This window comes from Phyllobates terribilis, unplaced genomic scaffold, assembly GCF_046119375.1.
Source record: "Phyllobates terribilis strain yellow unplaced genomic scaffold, ASM4611937v1 Scaffold_1__5_contigs__length_1240528914, whole genome shotgun sequence".
NCBI classification, from domain to species: Eukaryota; Metazoa; Chordata; class Amphibia; order Anura; family Dendrobatidae; genus Phyllobates; species Phyllobates terribilis.
In genome coordinates this window covers 852,055,820-852,077,132 of record NW_027362761.1, presented here as the reverse complement: position 1 = coordinate 852,077,132, position 21,313 = coordinate 852,055,820, and the positions used below count along the sequence as shown (strand labels likewise).

The window sequence follows — 21,313 nt, the reverse complement described above, 5'->3', positions numbered from 1 at the left end:
TAGTTCCACCACTGGTTTGACCGCCCTGAGCCACGGAACCGGATCGCCGCCACGAAGACTACAACCACCAGCATCCACCAAAAAGGGTCCGGCTCCGGGTGTCCCAAGGCCCAGGGGGTGCGTCAGAACATTTTCATCACCTTTCACAATCACCAATGGGACAAGGCAGGGATGTCCTCTGTCCCCTCTCTTATACATCCTAGTGACGGAGCACCTGCTCTCATCAATTCGCCATAACCCCAATATTAGGTGGATTGAGGTGGGAGGCACCGAGTACAAGTGCTCTCTATTTGCTGATGATGTCCTAGTATATATCACTCAATCACATATATCCATCCCTGCTGTTATGGCTGAAATAGATCACTTTGTTACATGGTAAAATTTTAAAATCAATGCAGCGAAGTCTGAGGCCCTCGATGTCTCCCTCCCTAAATCCATATAGGATTCCATCCAGTCCAACTTTCCCTTTGCCTGGCCCTCACAGGGTATCAAATACTTAGGAATTCCTATTCATAGAGACCTCTCCCATCTATGTTATCTTAATTTTGGGCCCTTTATTGAACAATTCCATACAGACCACGGTTGGCAAGTTAGAACTGTAAGATTCACTACGTGAACCACTGGTGTTTTGTGGAAAAGCACATGTACACCGCGTTCCAAATTATTATGCAAAAAGTGTTTAGGAGTGATAAGGGAAGAATTTGTTTGTTTGTCAGTTAAACTCATTGATGGTGATGTGTGTCAGGGCTCTTTATATCACTGTAAGCAATTGCAGACACCTGTGCTAATTAGTTTGGCAGGTGTGTCCAATGAAAGGCAAGACTACTTAAGAAGGCTCTCTCACATTATTAAGCAGCCTACATTTTCTGCCAAAATGGGAAAGAAAAAGGATGTGTCGGCTGCTGAGAAGCAACAAATTGTGGAGTGTTTAGGTCAAGGCATGACTACAATCAACATTGTGCGATGATCAGGATGAAGTGTCTTGGCAATCAAGAAGTATGTAGCTGATTCACAGTACACACGTGTGCGTGCTGATAAGGGCAAATTGAGGACTCTTTCCTACAGGCAATTACGTCAGGTTGAAACAGCAGCGGCAAAAAAGCCTTGTCATAGCAGCAGACAAGTTTTTGAAGCTGCTTGTGCCTCCAACGTCCCCCGAACAACAAGATGCAGGGTCCTTCAGAGGCTTGCAGCTGTGCATATGCCATCCTGTCGACCTCCTCTATCCACTTCACACAAGCAGAAACGGCTCCAGTGGGCCAAACATTACATGAAGACTGATTTCAAAACTGTTTTGTTCACGGATGAGTGCCGTGCAGCGCTCGATGGTCCAGATGAATGGAGTGGAGGATGGCTGGTTGATGGACACCCCACGCAAACACGGCTACAGCGCCAACAAGGAGGAGGTGGAGTAATGTTTTGGGCTGGAATCATGGGGAGAGAGATTGTCGGCCCCTTTAGGATCCCTGAAGGCGCTAAAGATGAACTCCATAATGTATGTGGATTTTCTCAAACAGCACTTCCTGCCATGGTTCAAGAAGAAGAACCGTGTATTTCACAGCAAGATCATTTTTCTGCATGATAATGCACCATCTCATGCTGCACATAAAACATCTGCATCTCTGGCTGATATGGGCATAAAAGGGGACAAACTTATGGTGTGACCCCCATGCTCCCCTGACCTCTACCCCATTCAGAACCTTTGGAGCATCATTAAAAGGAGTGTCTATGATGGCGGGAGGCAGTTCACATCTAAGCAACAGCTCTGGGAGGGTATTCTGTCCTCATGCAAAACAATTGAAGCAGAAACCATCCAAAACCTGACAAATTCAATGGACGAGAGAGTTCAGAAGCTCCTTTCGAACAAGGGGTCCTATGTGAAAATGTAACATCACCTAGAATAAAGTTTTGAGTTGAAAACTGTTTGATTTCAGTTTCTAACAACCTGCTAATGCTTATAATTTCAAAAATGACCATTTTTTTGGTCTTTATTAAAATGAAAAGGTTGATCGAAAAGTTTGGGGGATCTAAGAGTGTGGCAACCCAGTAGTCATGATTACTTCGAATTCTGACAATATGAGGGTCATGCTGCAGGTAGTGCAGCAAGAAGGCACTTATGTGTCTTGCGCATCTCGGAGCCCCAAAATTATTTTCCGGGCTAGATGCAGCTAAAAATTATTTTTAATTTTAAATCTGGTGAAGCTTATTATAGATGGCCTAATAGGATCAGTGCTGCACACTGCTACAAAGCCCAAATTATTTTCCAGTCAAGATACAGATAAACATGATTAGTAATTTGAAAGCTTAAAACGGTTGGTAGGGTGATTTTAACCAATCATCAAGCTTTTACTCTCCCCAGGATGACACAGGGGTAGAAAAGTCGTTTCGGATCCATGATTTGTTCATCTTTATGAACGTGAGTCTGTCTACATTATCAGTGGAGAGCCGCGTGCGCTTATCTGTCAGCACACCACCAGCAGCGCTGAACACACGTTCAGACAGAACGCTGGCTGCGGGGCATGACAAGATCTCCAAGGCGTAAGTGGCTAGCTCCGGCCATTTATCCAGATTGGAAGCCCAAAAAGAGCAAGGGTCCAGTGACACAGTCGTGGCTTCAATGTTTACTTGGAGATACTCCTGTACCATCGTCTCTAGGCGTTGACTATGTGTCAGACTTCTTGTCTCCTGTGGCCTTGCAAAGGATGGGCTAAAAAAGTGGTGAAATGATTCCGCAAAATTGATGTTACCAGCAGATACTGTGGTTCTGTTACGGTTTGAGTGCTGAACACTTGACGGTCCCACGGTTGGCAAGTTGGAACTGTGAGATTTACTACGTGCACCACTGGTATTTTGTGGAAAAGCACATGTAAGATTCTGCAACAGTCTCTGCTGATACTCCTGCATGCGTGCATCCCTTTCTATGGCAGGAATAATTTCTGCAAATTTACTTTTGTACCGGGGATCTAACAGTGTGGCAACCCAGTAGTCAGGATTATTTCTAATTCTCACAATTCGAGAGTCATGTTGCAGGTAGTGCAGCAAGAAGGCACTCATGTGTGTTGCGCATCCAGGAGCACCAAGTCCCTGTTGTGTTGGTGGCGAGGTAACAATCATGCTTCCTTCCTCTGTCCTCTCCCCCCAACCTCGCACAACAGAAATGTGATCAAGGTCTCCCTCATCTGATGAGTCTTCCATCAGTTCGTCCTCCACTTCTTCCTGGGCTCCTGCACCTTCCTCACTAGTTTGGCTGCTACCATGCGCCCTGGTAAAACCATCTCCCCCACCCTCACATGCCTGCCGCCTTGGTGCTGCCGACTGTCTGGACCTTGCAAATGTTAGCCCTTCCGCATACAACTCCTCCTCCTCTACTTCCTCCACCTCCTCTTGTGCCACCACCTGACTCCGAATTCTGTTTAACATGTGCTCCAGCATGTAAATCACCGGAATAGTCATGCTGATAATGGCATCGTCAGCACTAAACATCTTCGTCGCCATTTCAAAACTGTGCAGAAGGGTGCATAGGTTCCTGATCTGAGACCACTCCTCCAGCGTGATTTGCCCCACCTCTGAATCTCGTTGGCCCAGGCTATACGTCAGAACGTATTGCACCAGGGCTTGTCGGTGCTGCCACAGTCGCTGCAACATGTGCAGAGTTGAATTCCACCGGGTAGGCACATCGCATTTTAGCCGGTGAAGTGGCAGGCCCAACGACTTCTGTAGAGATGTAAGTCGCAGAGCTGCGGGATGCGAACGGCGGAAGTGAGCACACAGCGACCGTGCCCTCTGCAGAAGGCCATCTAGTCTGGGATAGTGGGCTAAAAATTGCTGGACAACCAGGTTCAACACGTGAGCCATACAAGGCACGTGTGTGACATTGCCCCGGCGAAGGGCCGCACCCAGGTTTGCAGCATTGTCGCACACGGCCTTCCCTGGTTTCAGGTCCAGTGGAGACAACCATTCATGAAATTGGTTCTCCAGAGCTGACCACAACTCCTCAGCTGTGTGACTCACATTTCCCAGACATTTCAATGTAAAAACCGCCTGATGACGTTGAGCCCTACTGCCAGCATAGTAAGGAGGTGTGCAGGATCCCTTCTGCGCAGTTAGAAAGCTTGTGGCATGACCAGACAGGCTTTGGGTGCAGGTGGAAGACCGAGAGGAGGTTGAGGAGGCAGAAGCAGTGGAGGAACTTTGACATAAAGAGGATTGACGCACAACTCGTGGGGACGGCAAGACTTGGACAGCAGCCCCTTGTCCTGCTGTAACCATAGTTACCCAGTGCCCAGTCAGCGACATGTAACGCCCCTGTCCATGCCTACTCGTCCAAGTGTCTGTGGTGAAATGCACCCTGTCACACACAGAGTTTCTCAAAGAAGCGGTGATGTTGTGTGCGACATGCTGGTGGAGCGCAGGCACACCTTTCTTTGAGAAGTAGTGCCGACTGGGCATCTGGTACTGGGGCACTGCGACGGACATAAGGTCTCGAAAATCCTCTGTGTCCACCAGGCGGAAAGGCAGCATTACTGTAGCCAAGAGCTTGCAGATGGTGAAATTCAACCTCTTAGCTTTCTCATGGCTAGGAGGAAATGGTCTTTTACTTGTCCACATCTGAGGGACCGAGGGCTGGCTATTGTGCTTAGACGGGGTTGATAAGGGTGTCCCCGGCAAACTGCCGGTCTGTGAGGAAGATGCAGGTGGACATGTTAGGTTGCCTTGATCCAAAGGTGGTGCTATCGATGTCGGACAGCGCTCAACACCAGCTGGTGTTACCACCTCCAAAGAAAATGATGACCTGCCAATCACTCTGGCTGTTGCGGGTAAAGAGGTGGCAGGTCTGCGCCCCAAAACAGGTGTGACTGCTGTCCCCCCAGTCACAGAGGATGAAGAGGCCGCGGATGCACAAGATATGGCAGACGGTGATTGGCCCGGCCGGCTAGGCCGCATTGTAGCACACTGAGCTTCCCACTGCAACTTATGCTTCATGTCCATGTGCCGGTTCATGCATGAAGCACTCAAACTATGTATTTTTTGGCCTCTACTTAGCTTTTGCTGACAAATGTTACAGATAACACGAGTTGGGTCATCTTTATCGATCTGAAAAAATGCCCAGGCTATGCAAGGCTTAGCACCCATGCGACCTGAAGAGCCACCACGACTTGTGGTGAGAGGCAGAGTTGTGTTTGAGGATGCAGTTGTTGACGTGCTTCCAGTACTACGTCTCTGTCCAGGAAGGCGCAACCTGACCTCGTCGTCACTAGCATCTTCCTCCACCTCCTCTGCTGACCTCATCTCTTGGCTGACTGTGGGTTGACAGTAAGTGGGATCTCCGACCTCATCATCATCACCCTGTGCGTTATCACACCCGTCGTCCTCAGAGCCAACCTGTTCCTGCCCTGACAAAAAACTAAAGTTGTCGCTCCAATCAGGTATTTGAGTCTTATCATCGTCTTCCTCATTGTCTCCACCAACAGGAGTTACAGTTTGGGAATGAGGGTCTACATTATGGTCAGAACCTTCTGCGTCTGGTCCTGGATCCGACTCATAAAGATTCTGGGCATCAGTGCAGATCATTTCCTCGTCTGGATTCACAGAAGCGCTGGAGTCGACCTCTGATTCCCAGGCTATAGTATGAGTAAACAGCTCTGCAGACTCAACCATCTGTTCTACCTCATACTCAGACGGGCAGCTGGAGATTTGGGAGCTGTGAGGAAGCAAGTGCGATTTGGGTGACACCTTTGAGGACTGGAGTATTTGTGATGTTGAAGTTGATGTGGAGGAGAGCCCACTTAAAGGAGCACTTGATATCCGTTGAAGCACCTGCTGTTTTTGTGCCTCATCTGGAATCTGTAGCGATTGGCGTGGCCGTAAGAAAGGGATCTTATCACATTGTCCGCTAAAAGAAGTAGACATTTTAGTTTGGCTGGAAGATGGTCTTTCTTCTGCACCTACCCCACGGACACAACCTTTTTTCCCCTTCCCAACACGCCTATTCCCCTTTCCACCAGCAGCAGGCCTTTTTCCACTCATTTTGGTGGTTAACTAATTCACAACTCTGGAGTTGTTTGCACAAAAAAACAATGGATGGTAACCGAGCAGAGCTGAGTGGCCAAACTGTGGTATTAGGCCAAAACTATTGGCTGGGCTAGATGCAGAAAAAAATTATTTTTAATTTGCAACCTGATGGAGGTCAGTATAGATGGACTAATAGAACAAGTCCCACACGCTGCTAGAAGCCCAAATATTTTTTCAGAGATAAATGAAGAAAAAAATTATTTTTAATTTGCAACCTGATGGAGGTCAGTATAGATGGACTAATAGACCAAGTCCCACACACTGCTAGAAGCCCAAATATTTTTTCAGAGCTAGATGCAGAAAAAAATTATTTTTAATTTGCAACCTGATGGAGGTCAGTATAGATGGACTAATAGACCAAGTCCCACACACCGCTAGAAGCCCAAATATTTTTTCAGAGCTAGATGCAGAAAAAAATTATTTTTAATTTGCAACCTGATGGAGGTCAGTATAGATGGACTAATAGACCAAGTCCCACACACTGCTAGAAGCCCAAATATTTTTTCAGAGCTAGATGCAGAAAAAAATTATTTTTAATTTGCAACCTGATGGAGGTCAGTATAGATGGACTAATAGAACAAGTCCCACACGCTGCTAGAAGCCCAAATATTTTTTCAGAGATAAATGAAGAAAAAAATTATTTTTAATTTGCAACCTGATGGAGGTCAGTATAGATGGACTAATAGACCAAGTCCCACACACTGCTAGAAGCCCAAATATTTTTTCAGAGCTAGATGCAGAAAAAAATTATTTTTAATTTGCAACCTGATGGAGGTCAGTATAGATGGACTAATAGACCAAGTCCCACACACTGCTAGAAGCCCAAATATTTTTTCAGAGCTAGATGCAGAAAAAAATTATTTTTAATTTGCAACCTGATGGAGGTCAGTATAGATGGACTAATAGACCAAGTCCCACACACCGCTAGAAGCCCAAATATTTTTTCAGAGCTAGATGCAGAAATTTTTTTTATTCAATTTGCAACCTGATGGAGGTCAGTATAGATGGACTAATAGAACAAGTCCCACACACCGCTAGAAGCCCAAATATTTTTTCAGAGCTAGATGCAGAAAAAAATTATATTCAGTTTGCAACCTGATGGAGGTCAGTATAGATGGACTAATAGAATGATGCTATGCCCAAAAGATTTTACTTCACTAGGTGCAGTAAAAAAATTGGTATTCTATACACAGGTGGTATATCTTGCAACACAGATAGGCTACTCCACTGACTAACACACTCTGCAATAGGCCAAAAAGGATTAGCTTTGCTAGATTCAGCCAAATGCTGTGAAAAAAACTTGCACAGCACTGGCACAGACCTGCCTGGCAAAAACTGATAGGAACTGATGTAACCTAGTCCTGAAAAGGACTCCAATTACAATTAGTCTTTACTCCCACAATCTATCTATTTAAGAGCACAGACCTGCCTGATAAAAGTCGTAGGAAATGCTGTAACCTAGTCCTTAAAAGGACTGCAATCACAACTATTCCCTACTCCCAAGCTATCTGTATATTTGTGCGAAAATTGGCTTGAAATTAACAAGGTATAGCGCACACAGCAACAGCGGTGCCGTCTAACACGCAGCTGCAGCAGTGAGAAAATGGTGGCGACGGGGAAAATGGCTTGGTCTTATAGGGCAAGGACATGTGACATACACTGCCAATCACACATGCCCTTGCTTGTGTGAAAAAAAGCACTTCGCTCCGTGTGTGCGCTGCTGATAGGCTGACAGATTGCACCTCCCCACTGCAAATGCGGGAAAGAGAAAAAAAAATGGAGATCTTCATTGTTCCTGCAGAGATCCATCCCCTGCCCCTCCCCGCGCCCCGCTGTACACTCAAAGTGCGTATTAACATTAATTTTCATCATTACTGAGAAAAAATCCAGTTATGATTTTGGTGCACGAACAGTTATCGAACATAACCTCGAACAGCCGAATTTTTCTCAAATTGTTCGTGTTCGCCGACCGGCTCGAACACCGCCCAAAACAGCTCGAATTTGAGATTGGTGAACAGTTCGAGTAGAACAACGCTCATCTCTAGTAGTGAATCTCACAGTTCCAACTTGCCAACCGTGGGACCGTCAAGTGTTCAGCACTCAAACCGTAACAGAACCACAGTATCTGCTGGTAACATCAATTTTGCGGAATCATTTCACCACTTTTTTAGCCCATCCTTTGCAAGGCCACAGGAGACAAGAAGTCTGACACATAGTCAACGCCTAGAGACGATGGTACAGGAGTATCTCCAAGTAAACATTGAAGCCACGACTGTGTCACTGGACCCTTGCTCTTTTTGGGCTTCCAATCTGGATAAATGGCCGGAGCTAGCCACTTACGCCTTGGAGATCTTGTCATGCCCCGCAGCCAGCGTTCTGTCTGAACGTGTGTTCAGCGCTGCTGGTGGTGTGCTGACAGATAAGCGCACGCGGCTCTCCACTGATAATGTAGACAGACTCACGTTCATAAAGATGAACAAATCATGGATCCGAAACGACTTTTCTACCCCTGTGTCATCCTGGGGAGAGTAAAAGCTTGATGATTGGTTAAAATCACCCTACCAACCGTTTTAAGCTTTCAAATTACTAATCATGTTTATCTGTATCTTGACTGGAAAATAATTTGGGCTTTGTAGCAGTGTGCAGCACTGATCCTATTAGGCCATCTATAATAAGCTTCACCAGATTTAAAATTAAAAATAATTTTTAGCTGCATCTAGCCCGGAAAATAATTTTGGGGCTCCGAGATGCGCAAGACACATAAGTGCCTTCTTGCTGCACTACCTGCAGCATGACCCTCATATTGTCAGAATTCGAAGTAATCATGACTACTGGGTTGCCACACTCAGATCCCCCAAACTTTTCGATCAACCTTTTCATTTTAATAAAGACCAAAAAAATGGTCATTTTTGAAATTATAAGCATTAGCAGGTTGTTAGAAACTGAAATCAAACAGTTTTCAACTCAAAACTTTATTCTAGGTGATGTTACATTTTCACATAGGACCCCTTGTTCGAAAGGAGCTTCTGAACTCTCTCGTCCATTGAATTTGTCAGGTTTTGGATGGTTTCTGCTTCAATTGTTTTGCATGAGGACAGAATACCCTCCCAGAGCTGTTGCTTAGATGTGAACTGCCTCCCGCCATCATAGACACTCCTTTTAATGATGCTCCAAAGGTTCGGAATGGGGTAGAGGTCAGGGGAGCATGGGGGTCACACCATAAGTTTGTCCCCTTTTATGCCCATATCAGCCAGAGATGCAGATGTTTTATGTGCAGCATGAGATGGTGCATTATCATGCAGAAAAATGATCTTGCTGTGAAATACACGGTTCTTCTTCTTGAACCATGGCAGGAAGTGCTGTTTGAGAAAATCCACATACATTATGGAGTTCATCTTTAGCGCCTTCAGGGATCCTAAAGGGGCCGACAATCTCTCTCCCCATGATTCCAGCCCAAAACATTACTCCACCTCCTCCTTGTTGGCGCTGTAGCCGTGTTTGCGTGGGGTGTCCATCAACCAGCCATCCTCCACTCCATTCATCTGGACCATCGAGCGCTGCACGGCACTCATCCGTGAACAAAACAGTTTTGAAATCAGTCTTCATGTAATGTTTGGCCCACTGGAGCCGTTTCTGCTTGTGTGAAGTGGATAGAGGAGGTCGACAGGATGGCATATGCACAGCTGCAAACCTCTGAAGGACCCTGCATCTTGTTGTTCGGGGGACGTTGGAGGCACAAGCAGCTTCAAAAACTTGTCTGCTGCTATGACAAGGCTTTTTTGCCGCTGCTGTTTCAACCTGACGTAATTGCCTGTAGGAAAGAGTCCTCAATTTGCCCTTATCAGCACGCACACGTGTGTACTGTGAATCAGCTACATACTTCTTGATTGCCAAGACACTTCATCCTGATCATCGCACAATGTTGATTGTAGTCATGCCTTGACCTAAACACTCCACAATTTGTTGCTTCTCAGCAGCCGACACATCCTTTTTCTTTCCCATTTTGGCAGAAAATGTAGGCTGCTTAATAATGTGAGAGAGCCTTCTTAAGTAGTCTTGCCTTTCATTGGACACACCTGCCAAACTAATTAGCACAGGTGTCTGCAATTGCTTACAGTGATATAAAGAGCCCTGACACACATCACCATCAATGAGTTTAACTGACAAACAAACAAATTCTTCCCTTATCACTCCTAAACACTTTTTGCATAATAATTTGGAACGCGGTGTACATGTGCTTTTCCACAAAACACCAGTGGTTCACGTAGTGAATCTTACAGTTCTAACTTGCCAACCGTGGTCTGTATGGAATTGTTCAATAAAGGGCCCAAAATTAAGATAACATAGATGGGAGAGGTCTCTATGAATAGGAATTCCTAAGTATTTGAGACCCTGTGAGGGCCAGGCAAAGGGAAAGTTGGACTGGATGGAATCCTATATGGATTTAGGGAGGGAGACATCGAGGGCCTCAGACTTCGCTGCATTGATTTTAAAATTTTACCATGTAACAAAGTGATCTATTTCAGCCATAACAGCAGGGATGGATATATGTGATTGAGTGATATATACTAGGACATCATCAGCAAATAGAGAGCACTTGTACTCGGTGCCTCCCACCTCAATCCACCTAATATTGGGGTTATGGCGAATTGATGAGAGCAGGTGCTCCGTCACTAGGATGTATAAGAGAGGGGACAGAGGACATCCCTGCCTTGTCCCATTGGTGATTGTGAAAGGTGATGAAAATGTTCTGACGCACCCCCTGGGCCTTGGGACACCCGGAGCCGGACCCTTTTTGGTGGATGCTGGTGGTTGTAGTCTTCGTGGCGGCGATCCGGTTCCGTGGCTCAGGGCGGTCAAACCAGTGGCGGAACTATTTATGTGGTTTTGATGTTTAAATGTCCGACTACGCCACCCGTGGATTGCGGTCAGAGTGAACCGCCGCTACAGGGCAGACCGCTAAGGCTGGTGTTGTGGGTGCAGCAGAGCGTAGCATAACTCCCCACGGGAGGAGTATAGCCTCAGGGCAGTGTATGCGGAGGATGGGGGTGATGGTGCAGGGCAGCAGCAGTAACGACACGGAGTGAGTGATGCAGTTCAGGGCCTTTACTCACAGTTCTTATTATCCAGACCACGTCTGCAGGTAACGGCTGCCCACGTCGTACTGTGCTCACCAGGTGAGGGGCTCAGACAACTCCCAGATAACTTTGGAGCGCTTCACAGGACCCCCTTTGTGTGTCCTTTGTCTGGCCTTTCTTACCAACACTTCTGTCCGGCTGCCTCGGGCCTCCTCTTGGTAAACTTGGCGCCAGTTTCCCTGACCCTATGTGGTGCCTTCCTAGCGGGTGGAGCAAGGGGCTGCGCCACATAAAATGTCAGAGCCTCCGGTTTCTAGCTGAGGGTCGTTTCCTGCCTCCACTAGTTCGGGGACCGGTCTCCCCCTTTGGCCTGACCCCTCCACGCAGGTGGATTCGGGCGTGCGGTGGCGACTCGCCCGTCCGCACCCCTGGGATCCCTTCATTCCTCGTTCCTGGAGCCTTCTCCGCTCCTCTTCCTTCCTTCTCCCTCTTGCAGGCCTGGGCCTCTGTTACTAGGCCCGCCTCCGGAGCAGAGCTCATGCAGAGCCCCTGCTCCCTGCCACTTCTGCTCAGACTTCTCTGCACTGAACTAAGATGGTGCCCACCTTTTATACTCCCTTCTCAATGCACCCAGGAACTGCTTCCTCCCTGCTCCTGCACTGCAGGGTTCCCCTTCCTCAGTGTTCCCTCCCCCCACTCCAGCCAGGGACAGGGACTGTCGTGCCCATCTCAGGGGCATATTGGTCGCCCTGCCCCACGGCAATGTGGTGTAATGCATGCAGGTGTCAGGTCCTGATCCACACTCCATCCTTATCTGAGAGTGAGATATCACACCTCTGGGTGAGGTGCAATACGTCTGTAGCAACCGAGCCCTCGGTGCTACAGTTCCATTTATCTTCAGCCTAGGTGACGTATTGTGATACAGGGCCGTGATTTTGGCTATAAAAGGGTCCCCTAGACCCCTACCCCAAGCTTTTTAAGAGAATCATATATGGCGTGCCAGGAGACTCTATGGAATGCTTTCTCAGCATCCAACGAGAGTATCTACTTACAAATTTTTAACTGCATCTAGCCCAGGAAATACTTTGTGCCTAGTAGCAGTGTCTGCTAGTCAGCGGATTATCCCGGCTGTTAAGCAAGCTACACCACCTGTAGTTTGGACACTTAATTTTTTCAAAGGAAATGCTTCGGGACCACGGGATACTTAGTGAAGAGCATCAGGAGGCACCCCAAGGCATAGGGGCTGGGACTGGCACTAGGATGCCTTGCGGTGGACAGCCGAGCTCGATCCTTATAAAAGCTTTTTAACTGCAGCAGCTTTAGTGGACGCTACTGGAGCTGGAATTACGCGGCTGCTGGCATGAGACTTGCCCTCCAATAGATCCTTGTAAATGGATTTAAAGTGTATTCATTCAAATTAGAGGGACAATTTAAATTAAAAAGCTTAGAGCTGCCTCCACCACAGGGGGGCTCTCTCGACCCACCAGCGGACAGGCACCAGTATTGGGAGAGGGGGGCTGGCCGTCAGGGTTCACCGCGGCTCTGGCACAAACCCGGCGACACGGAGGTGGCACGGGCAGGAGCGGACTGGCCGTCTCGGCTTCTCACTTTTTGGATTTTAGAAGGGCATGACATGCCTATATCTGTGTCTCCCCCTCCTTTTACTCCTCCACCTCTTTTCTTTTCGCATGACTATATGTACTTGTCACTTTTCCATGTGTTAGTTGTGTCTTCTGAGCAGTTTGTCAGCTTTTGGACACCTTTGAAGGTGTTTTCTATGTGTTTCTATGTGTTTTTGTTTGCCTGCCATTGGTTTTAACGGTGTTCGAAGGTGTTCGACGAACAGTTCGACGAACAGTTCGGCGAACACACGGGTGTTCGACGAACCGAACCGAACTCGAACACTACGGGGGTGGCTCAACACTACCAACCAGTAATGACTGTCACCCAACATTTTGACAACGCGAGGGTCACGGTTAAGGCTGCGTAACATAAAGTCAGCCATGCGTGCCAGACTGGTAACGGGCAAAATTTCCGTGTCCTCACCAAGATGACGACTGACCATGCTCTCCTCCTCCTCCTCATCCTCCTCTTCCTCCTCCCCCCCTGTCCTCAGGCCACCCACGCTGAACCGACGGTATGACACTTGTACAGGTACTACCGTCTACAACGCATGATAGCAGCTCCTGCTCTTCCTCCTCCTCCTCCTCCTCTCCCTCATTGTCCCCCAATGCACGTTGGGATGAGATGAGGCTGGGCTGTGTGTAATCGCCCGCTACGGCTTCTTGATCCATCTCATCATACTCTGGCTGCAATGCCTCCTCTTTAATTCTCTGCAGAGAGCGTTGCAAAAGACAGACAAGTGGGATGCTGACACTAATGATGGCGTCATCGCCACTCACCATCTTGGTGGCCTCCTCAAAGTTTGTCAGGATGGTACATATGTCAGACATCCAGGTCCACTCCTGAGGTCTTATGTGTGGAGTCTGACCTGAATATCGACGGCCTTGTTGCAGCTGGTATTCCACAACTGCTCTCTTCTGCTCACAAATCCTTTGCAACATGTGGAGGGTAGAGTTCCAACGTGTGGGGACATCACACACCAGTCGGTGTGCCGGAAGCTGCAAACGCTGCTGCAACACAGCAAGGGCGGCGGAAGCTGTAGCCGACTTGCGAAAATGAGCTGACAGGCGTAGTACTTTTACGAGCAGATCTCTCAACTCGGGGTACGATTTAAGAAACCGCTGAACCACGAGGTTAAGCACATGAGCCAGGCATGGTACGTGTGTGATCTCACCTCGCCTCAGAGCCGCCACCAGGTTACGGCCATTGTCACACACGACCATGCCGGGATGTAGGTTCAGCGGTCTCAGCCACAGATCTGCCTGCTCTTTCACAGCTGTCCACAACTCACAAGCAGTGTGAGGTTTATCACCTAAGCTTATGAGTTTCAGCACAGCCTGTTGCCGCTTGGCGGAGGCAGTACTGCAATGCTTCCAGCTTGTAACTGATGTGGTGATATCTGAGATGGAGGCTGAACATGAGGAGGAGGAGGAGGATGCGCAGGAGCTGTACACTGTGGGGGCAACTCTGACTGACATAGGGCCCGCAATCCTCTGTGTGGGGAGGATGTGTTCCGTCCCAAGCTCCGACTGGGTCCCGGCTTCCACTATGTTTACCCAGTGTGCCGTCAGAGAGATGTACCATCCCTGGTCACAAGCACTTGTCCACGTGTCCGTTGTCAGGTGGACTCTCCCAGTAACTGCATTGTTGAGGGCACGGCAGATGATTTGGGACACGTGCTTGTGTAGTGCGGGGATGGCACACCGGGCAAAATAGTGTCGGCTGGGGACCGAGTACCGAGGGACGGCCACCGCCATAAGATTGCGGAAGGATTCCGTCTCCACCAGCCTAAAAGGCAGCATTTCCAATGCAAGCAGTCGTGAAATGTGTGAATTTAGGACTGTGGCCTGTGGGGCGTTAGCTGCGAACTTCCGCTTTCGTTCAAAGGTCTGGGATATGGACAATTGAACGCTGCGGTGGGACGTGGACGTGGACGTTGATGCTGTTTCTTGAGAAACTGCCATAACAAGTGAAGACTGAGAGGAGGGGGCATCTTTACATGCAGTATGGACAGGGGATTGCCTTGCACACACAACAGGGGGTTCTATTGCACGCACAACAGTGGAAGAAGCAGTGGTGACACCCGCTGACACTGGTCGTGGACCCTGGGTTTCGCCCCACAAAGTCGGGTGCTTTGCTGCCATGTGCCTGATCATGCTGGTGGTGGTCAGGCTGGTAGTTTTGTCACCCCTGCTGATGCTGGCATGGCAGGTGGAACATATGGCCTTTTTGGGGTTATCAGCAGAGTCTTTAAAAAAATTCCAGACTCTGGAAGACCTACCGCTTGTACTGGCAACGTCCCTCGTGTTGGTGTTACGGGGAACGGTTGCCTGCCTTCTGTCTGCGGCCACCACACTGCTTCTTCCTGCCTGTTGGGGTACTCTGCCTCCCTCCCCCTGTGTGCTGCTGGCCTCACTCTGCATGTCCTCCTTCCACGTTGGGTCAGTTACTAGATCATCCACCACCTCCTCCTCTTCCACTTGCGCACCACGATCCTCCTCCTCACTTCCTGGCAATTGTGTCTCGTCATCGTCCACCTCTTGTGACAGATTGCCAACGTCGACTTCCTGTGGCCGTGACTGTTCAAATATTTGGGCATCGCAACATGGGATCTCCTCTTCCACCACTTCAAGCGTATCAGGCGAGGGGCCCAAATATGGAAATGGACCAGTGAACAGCTCTTCAGAGTGTCCAAGTGTGGGATCACTTGCTGTCTGACGACACTCTGCATGGTGGGAGGAAGGAGCATCAGGGTGAGGAGGAGTATGCGGTCGAGACTCACGGCTACTAAGAGTTGACCGTGTGGAAGACAGACCGGAGGTGATGGTGCCCAGGTAACTGGAAGTATTGTCTGCTATCCAATTAATAACCTGTTCACACTGATAAAGAGTAGATTAGAACCATGGAAGAGGAAAACCACAGTTATTGATTACTGGGGTATACCACACTTTTTTAAATACAGATATTTGCGGCTGAACAGTGAGCGACACACTCAAACTGCTTTTTTTTTAGATACCAAAGGCCCAAAACTGGATAGTACAGCGATTTGACCCGTGGAACTGCGAAACCACACTGGGATGTCGGGCCTACACAAGACTATTTTCAACAGATATATTTTTGTGTCACAACAGTCAGGAGACACTACTGTTTTTCTTTATGGAAAAAAATACCAAAACCTGAATAATAGAGATTTTTTACCGTGGAACAGAAAAACCACAGTTATAATTTACTGGTGTATATCAGGCTTTTTAAAATATATATATATTTGCGGCTGAACAGTGAGCGACACACTCAAACTGTGTTTTTTAGATACAAATGGCCCAAAAGTGGATAATACAGAGGTTTGTACCTTGGAACTGCAAAACCACACTTGTATTTCTCGGGCCTACACCAGACTATTTTCAACAGATATATTTGTGTCTGAAAAATCAGGGAGACACTATTTTTTTTTTTTTACAGCAAAAAATGCAAAAAGCAGGATAATAGAGATTTTTTACCGTGGAACAGCAAAAGCACACTTCTGTCTCTCTGGCCTACACCAGACTATTTTCAACAGATATATTTGTGTCTGAAAAATCAGGGAGACACTATTATTATTTTTATACAGCAAAAAATGACAAAAACAGGATAATAGAGATGTTTTACCGTGGAACATCAAAACCACAGTAATAAATTACTGGTGTATACCAGGCTTTTTAAAATATATATATATATTTGCGGCTGAACAGTGAGCGACACACTCAAACTGTTTTTTTTAGATACAAATGGCCCAAAAGTGGATAATACAGAGGTTTGTACCGTGGAACTGCAAAACCACACTTGTATTTCTCGGGCCTACACCAGACTATTTTCAACAGATATATTTGTGTCTGAAAAATCAGGGAGACACTATTTTTTTTTTTTTACAGCAAAAAATGCAAAAAGCAGGATAATAGAGATTTTTTACCGTGGAACAGCAAAAGCACACTTCTGTCTCTCTGGCCTACACCAGACTATTTTCAACAGATATATTTGTGTCTGAAAAATCAGGGAGACACTATTATTATTTTTATACAGCAAAAAATGCCAAAAACAGGATAATAGAGATGTTTTACCATGGAACATCAAAACCACAGTAATAATTTACTGGTGTATACCAGGCTTTTTAAAATATATACAGTACAGACCAAAAGTTTGGACACACCTTCTCATTTAAAACATTTTCTGTATTTTCATGACTATGAAAATTGTACATTCACATTGAAGGCATCAAAACTATAAATTAACACATGTGGAATTATATACTTAACAAAAAAGTGTGAAACAACCGAAAATATGTCTTATATTCTAGGTTCTTCAAAGTAGCCACCGTTTGCTTTGATGACTGCTTTGCACACTCTTGGCATTCTCTTGATGAGCTTCAAGAGGTAGTCACCGGAAATGGTTTTCACTTCACAGGTGTGCCCTGTCAGGTTTAATAAGTGGGATTTCTTGCCTTATAAATGGGGTTGGGACCATCAGTTGTGTTGTGCAGAAGTCTGGTGGATACACAGCTGATAGTTCTACTGAATAGACTGTTAGAATTTGTATTATGGCAAGAAAAAAGCAGCTAAGTAAAGAAAAACGAGTGGCCATCGTTACTTTAAGAAATGAAGGTCAGTCAGTGCGAAAAATTGGGCAAACTTTGAAAGTGTCCCCAAGTGCAGTTGCAAAAACCATCAAGCGCTACAAAGAAACTGGCTCACATGAGGACCGCCCCAGGAAAGGACGACCAAGAGTCACCTCTGCTTCTGAGGATAAGTTTATCCGAGTCACCAGCCTCAGAAATCGCAGGTTAACAGCAGCTCAGATTAGAGACCAGGTCAATGCCACACAGAGTTCTAGCAGCAGACACATCTCTTCAACAACTGTTAAGAGGAGACTTTGTGCAGCAGGCCTCCATGGTAAAATAGCTGCTAGGAAACCACTGCTAAGGACAGGCAACAAGCAAAAGAGACTTGTTTGGGCTAAAGAACACAAGGAATGGACATTAGACCAGTGGAAATCTGTGCTTTGGTCTGATGAGTCTAAATTTGAGATCTTTGGTTCCAACCACCGTGTCTTTGTGCAGCGCAGAAAAGGTGAACAGATGAACTCTACATGCCTGGTTCCCACCGTGAAGCATGGAGGAGGAGGTGTGATGGTGTGGGGGTGCTTTGCTGGTGACACTGTTGGGGATTTATTCAAAATTGAAGGCATACTGAACCAGCATGGCTACCACAGCATCTTGCAGCGGCATGCTATTCCATCCGGTTTGCGTTTAGTTGGACCACCATTTACTTTTCAACAGGACAATGACCCAAACACACCTCCAGGCTGTGTAAGGGCTATTTGACCAAGAAGGAGAGTGATGGGGTGCTACGCCAGATGACCTGGCCTCCACAGTCACCAGACCTGAACCCAATCGAGATGGTTTGGGGTGAGCTGGACCGCAGAGTGAAGGCAAAAGGGCCAACAAGTGCTAAGCATCTCTGGGAACTCCTTCAAGATTGTTGGAAGACCATTTCCAGTGACTACCTCTTGAAGCTCATCAAGAGAATGCCAAGAGTGTGCAAAGCAGTCATCAAAGCAAAAGGTGGCTACTTTGAAGAACCTAGAATATAAGACATATTTTCAGTTGTTTCACACTTTTTTGTTAAATATATAATTCCACATGTGTTAATTCATAGTTTTGATGCCATCAGTGTGATGTACAATTTTCATAGTCATGAAAATACAGAAAAATCTTTAAATGAGAAGGTGTGTCCAAACTTTTGGTCTGTACTGTATATATTTGCGGCTGAACAGTGAGCGACACACTCAAACTGTTTTTTTTAGATACAAATGGCCCAAGAGTGGATAATACAGAGGTTTGTACCGTGGAACTGCAAAACCACACTTGTATTTCTCGGGCATACACCAGACTATTTTCAACAGATATATTTGTGTCTGAAAAATCAGGGAGACACTATTATTATTTTTATACAGCAAAAAATGCCAAAAACAGGATAATAGAGATGATTTACCGTGGAACATCAAAACCACAGTAATAATTTACTGGTGTATACCAGGCTTTTTAAAATATATATATATATTTGCGGCTGAACAGTGAGCGACACACTCAAACTGTTTTTTTTAGATACAAATGGCCCATAGAACTGCAAAACCACACTTCTATTTCTCTGGCCTACACCAGACTATTTTCAACAGATATATTTGTGTCTGAAAATCAGAGGCACACTTTTTTTTTGGGGGGGGGGGGGGCACCAAAAGGTTAATAAGATGGGTATTTGTACATTGTGAAGGAGGAAAAAAAAAGAGGATTTAGATAAAAAAAAAAGGATTTTTCCTGGCCCCCGGGACCTGGAGCTAAGTCCAGCAATTTCAGCAACAGGAGCAGCACACAGGACTGTAATGCAGCGTTTGCTGGTATAACCACTGCGTCTCCTATACAGCCTGCCTGCCTGCCTGCCTGATATACCTGGGATGGATATTAGTCCTGAGAAGGACTGTTTGTTTGATCTGGCAGCCTTTACAGACCCTACACTAACTATTTTGCAGGATATATCTCTCCCTAAATCAGCAGCGCTGTCCCTACACTGTCTGATCCGGAGCGATTGTGTCCAAGATGGCGGCGCCCGGTTTTAAATACTCGAGGTGACGCTGTGCGGCCAGCCAATCACTGTAATGCCCACAAACAACATGGCTGCGGCATTACAGTGACTGGCTGGCAATCCCTGCATGTTCATTGGCTCTGTAAAGAGCGCCAAACATGCAGGGCGGAGACCCGAGCTCCCGCCCGAGTAACCCGGAAATGCTCGGTGCTCGCCGAACATCCCGAGTAGCGTGATGCTCGGGCGAGTACCGAGCAGTGTCGAGCATGTTCGTTCAACACTAGTAATTACCTATTTACAGTCGGCTTTGGCTTGTTTAATGTCTAAAGAATATACAAAGTAATTATTTTTTCGTCCATTTTTAGTCTTTGTTTTTCTTCTATGAAAAAATAAAAAAAATTCCAAGCTTTTTTACCACTTTAATAGTAAAAAGATGAAACCCAGATGGCATCTGTGTGTTGACTGTTTTTTCAGACCATTGATTTGAATGGGTGAGTTTGGTCCATGACATGGATCGAAAGCAGACGCGTCTGGAGTATTTTTTTTTTTTACTAGGTATGCAAAAAAAATAATGTACATGTGAAAAGCCCCATAAGTTAAAACTGCAAAAACCACAGAACACCTATGTGAAACATGGACATCTGAATAAGGCCTTACACTCTGAATTGAGCAGGTCATTGGGTGGTGCCATTGGTTTAATCGTTTGTATATACAGGAAACACCCAGAATTACTAAAACAGGAATATCCACCTCTATTCTTTTTCACCACACGACTTGGAAGAGTTTGATTGGAGTAGTGATCAAGCATTTGTCTGATGCAAAGTCTAAGGCGCTAATTGTAATGGCAGAGGGCTGTCTGTCAGTCCCATAAACTGTGAGTTGAGCAGTATTGCACATCCTTAAAGGGGTTGTCCACTACTAGGACTACCCCTTCTTAAACTAAATGTTTGGCCCCGATAAAATTAAAAAAAACTATACTCCCCCTCCGGTGCTAGAATTGTTAAACAGGGAATCTTGGTGGATCTATGAACTCAGAACAAGATCCCCACAAGGATTGGTCATATCCAACCACGTGCATAGTCAGGATATGACATAAAAAAGCCAACAAGCTCATGGTTATGGATAGCAAAGAATAAGGAAGTTTCATTTCGAAACGCGTCTGCCTAAGTATTCTGTACTGATTTGATGTCATCTTATGTCTCTGAAATTTTTTTTAATACTTTCCATTAAAAAATTTATATCTTTATGGAGATTTTTTTCCACGCTGGATAATTTTTGTTTTTTGAATACTTTTCTTGTGGCACTGCCAGTTTCACTGCGAGGAAGCCTATCTGCTACATGAATGGGTGAGCTGATCATTGTTTTTTCTTTTTTCCCCTCCGGTGCTAGCTCCGTGGGCAGCACTCAATAAATGTTATCCGTACTATCTTACAGCTCATGCCTGGTGTACACACTGCAAATAAAGGATTGTTAACAACAGTTTGTTCAAATGTTTATTCATAAAATATATTTTTTTAAGCATTAATTCATTGGTGAACGTTTGCTACTAAAATTAATTTTTTAAAGAAGTTTTTAAGTAGTGTTTAAGTAGGGATTGCCTGTTTGTTAGGCAATCCCTGCATGTGTCACAGCTGTCTAACAGCCATGACACATGCAGCTGCGGCGACACTAACATAGAGGCCGAGCACGCCGAAAATACTCGGCGAGCACCTGAGCGAGGGTTAACAATACACACTTAATTAACACTAGTTTTAAGTATCGCATCCTTGTTCTTTCATGGTGTCTGTAAACTGCTTTAGCGTATTATCGTCTTCTGGCCAAGCGAGTATGAATGTGTTACTGCTAAACATGTAACTTGCCCTGCAGATAAGAGACAAGAAATAGGTAATTACAACAGGATGATTGTAGGTTATACAACGCTACACATGG

General features: G+C 46.1%; 1 protein-coding gene and 1 long non-coding RNA gene across 3 annotated transcripts in view; one reads left to right on the top strand and one right to left on the bottom strand.

Moving 5' to 3' along the window:
• The window catches only part of LOC141153555 (uncharacterized), a 133,317-nt gene that overhangs the window by 103,030 nt on the left and 8,974 nt on the right, over positions 1-21,313 (top strand). The gene's annotated exons all lie outside the window — the stretch shown is intronic.
• Positions 20,924-21,313, bottom strand: part of LOC141153543 (venom factor-like) — a 309,206-nt gene continuing 308,816 nt past the window's right edge. For both annotated transcript variants that reach the window (XM_073638454.1, XM_073638462.1), the window contains exon 41: positions 20,924-21,244. In XM_073638454.1, coding sequence (XP_073494555.1) covers positions 21,136-21,244 — 109 coding nt within the window. In that variant the 3' untranslated portion in view covers positions 20,924-21,135. The remainder of the gene's footprint in view (positions 21,245-21,313) is intronic.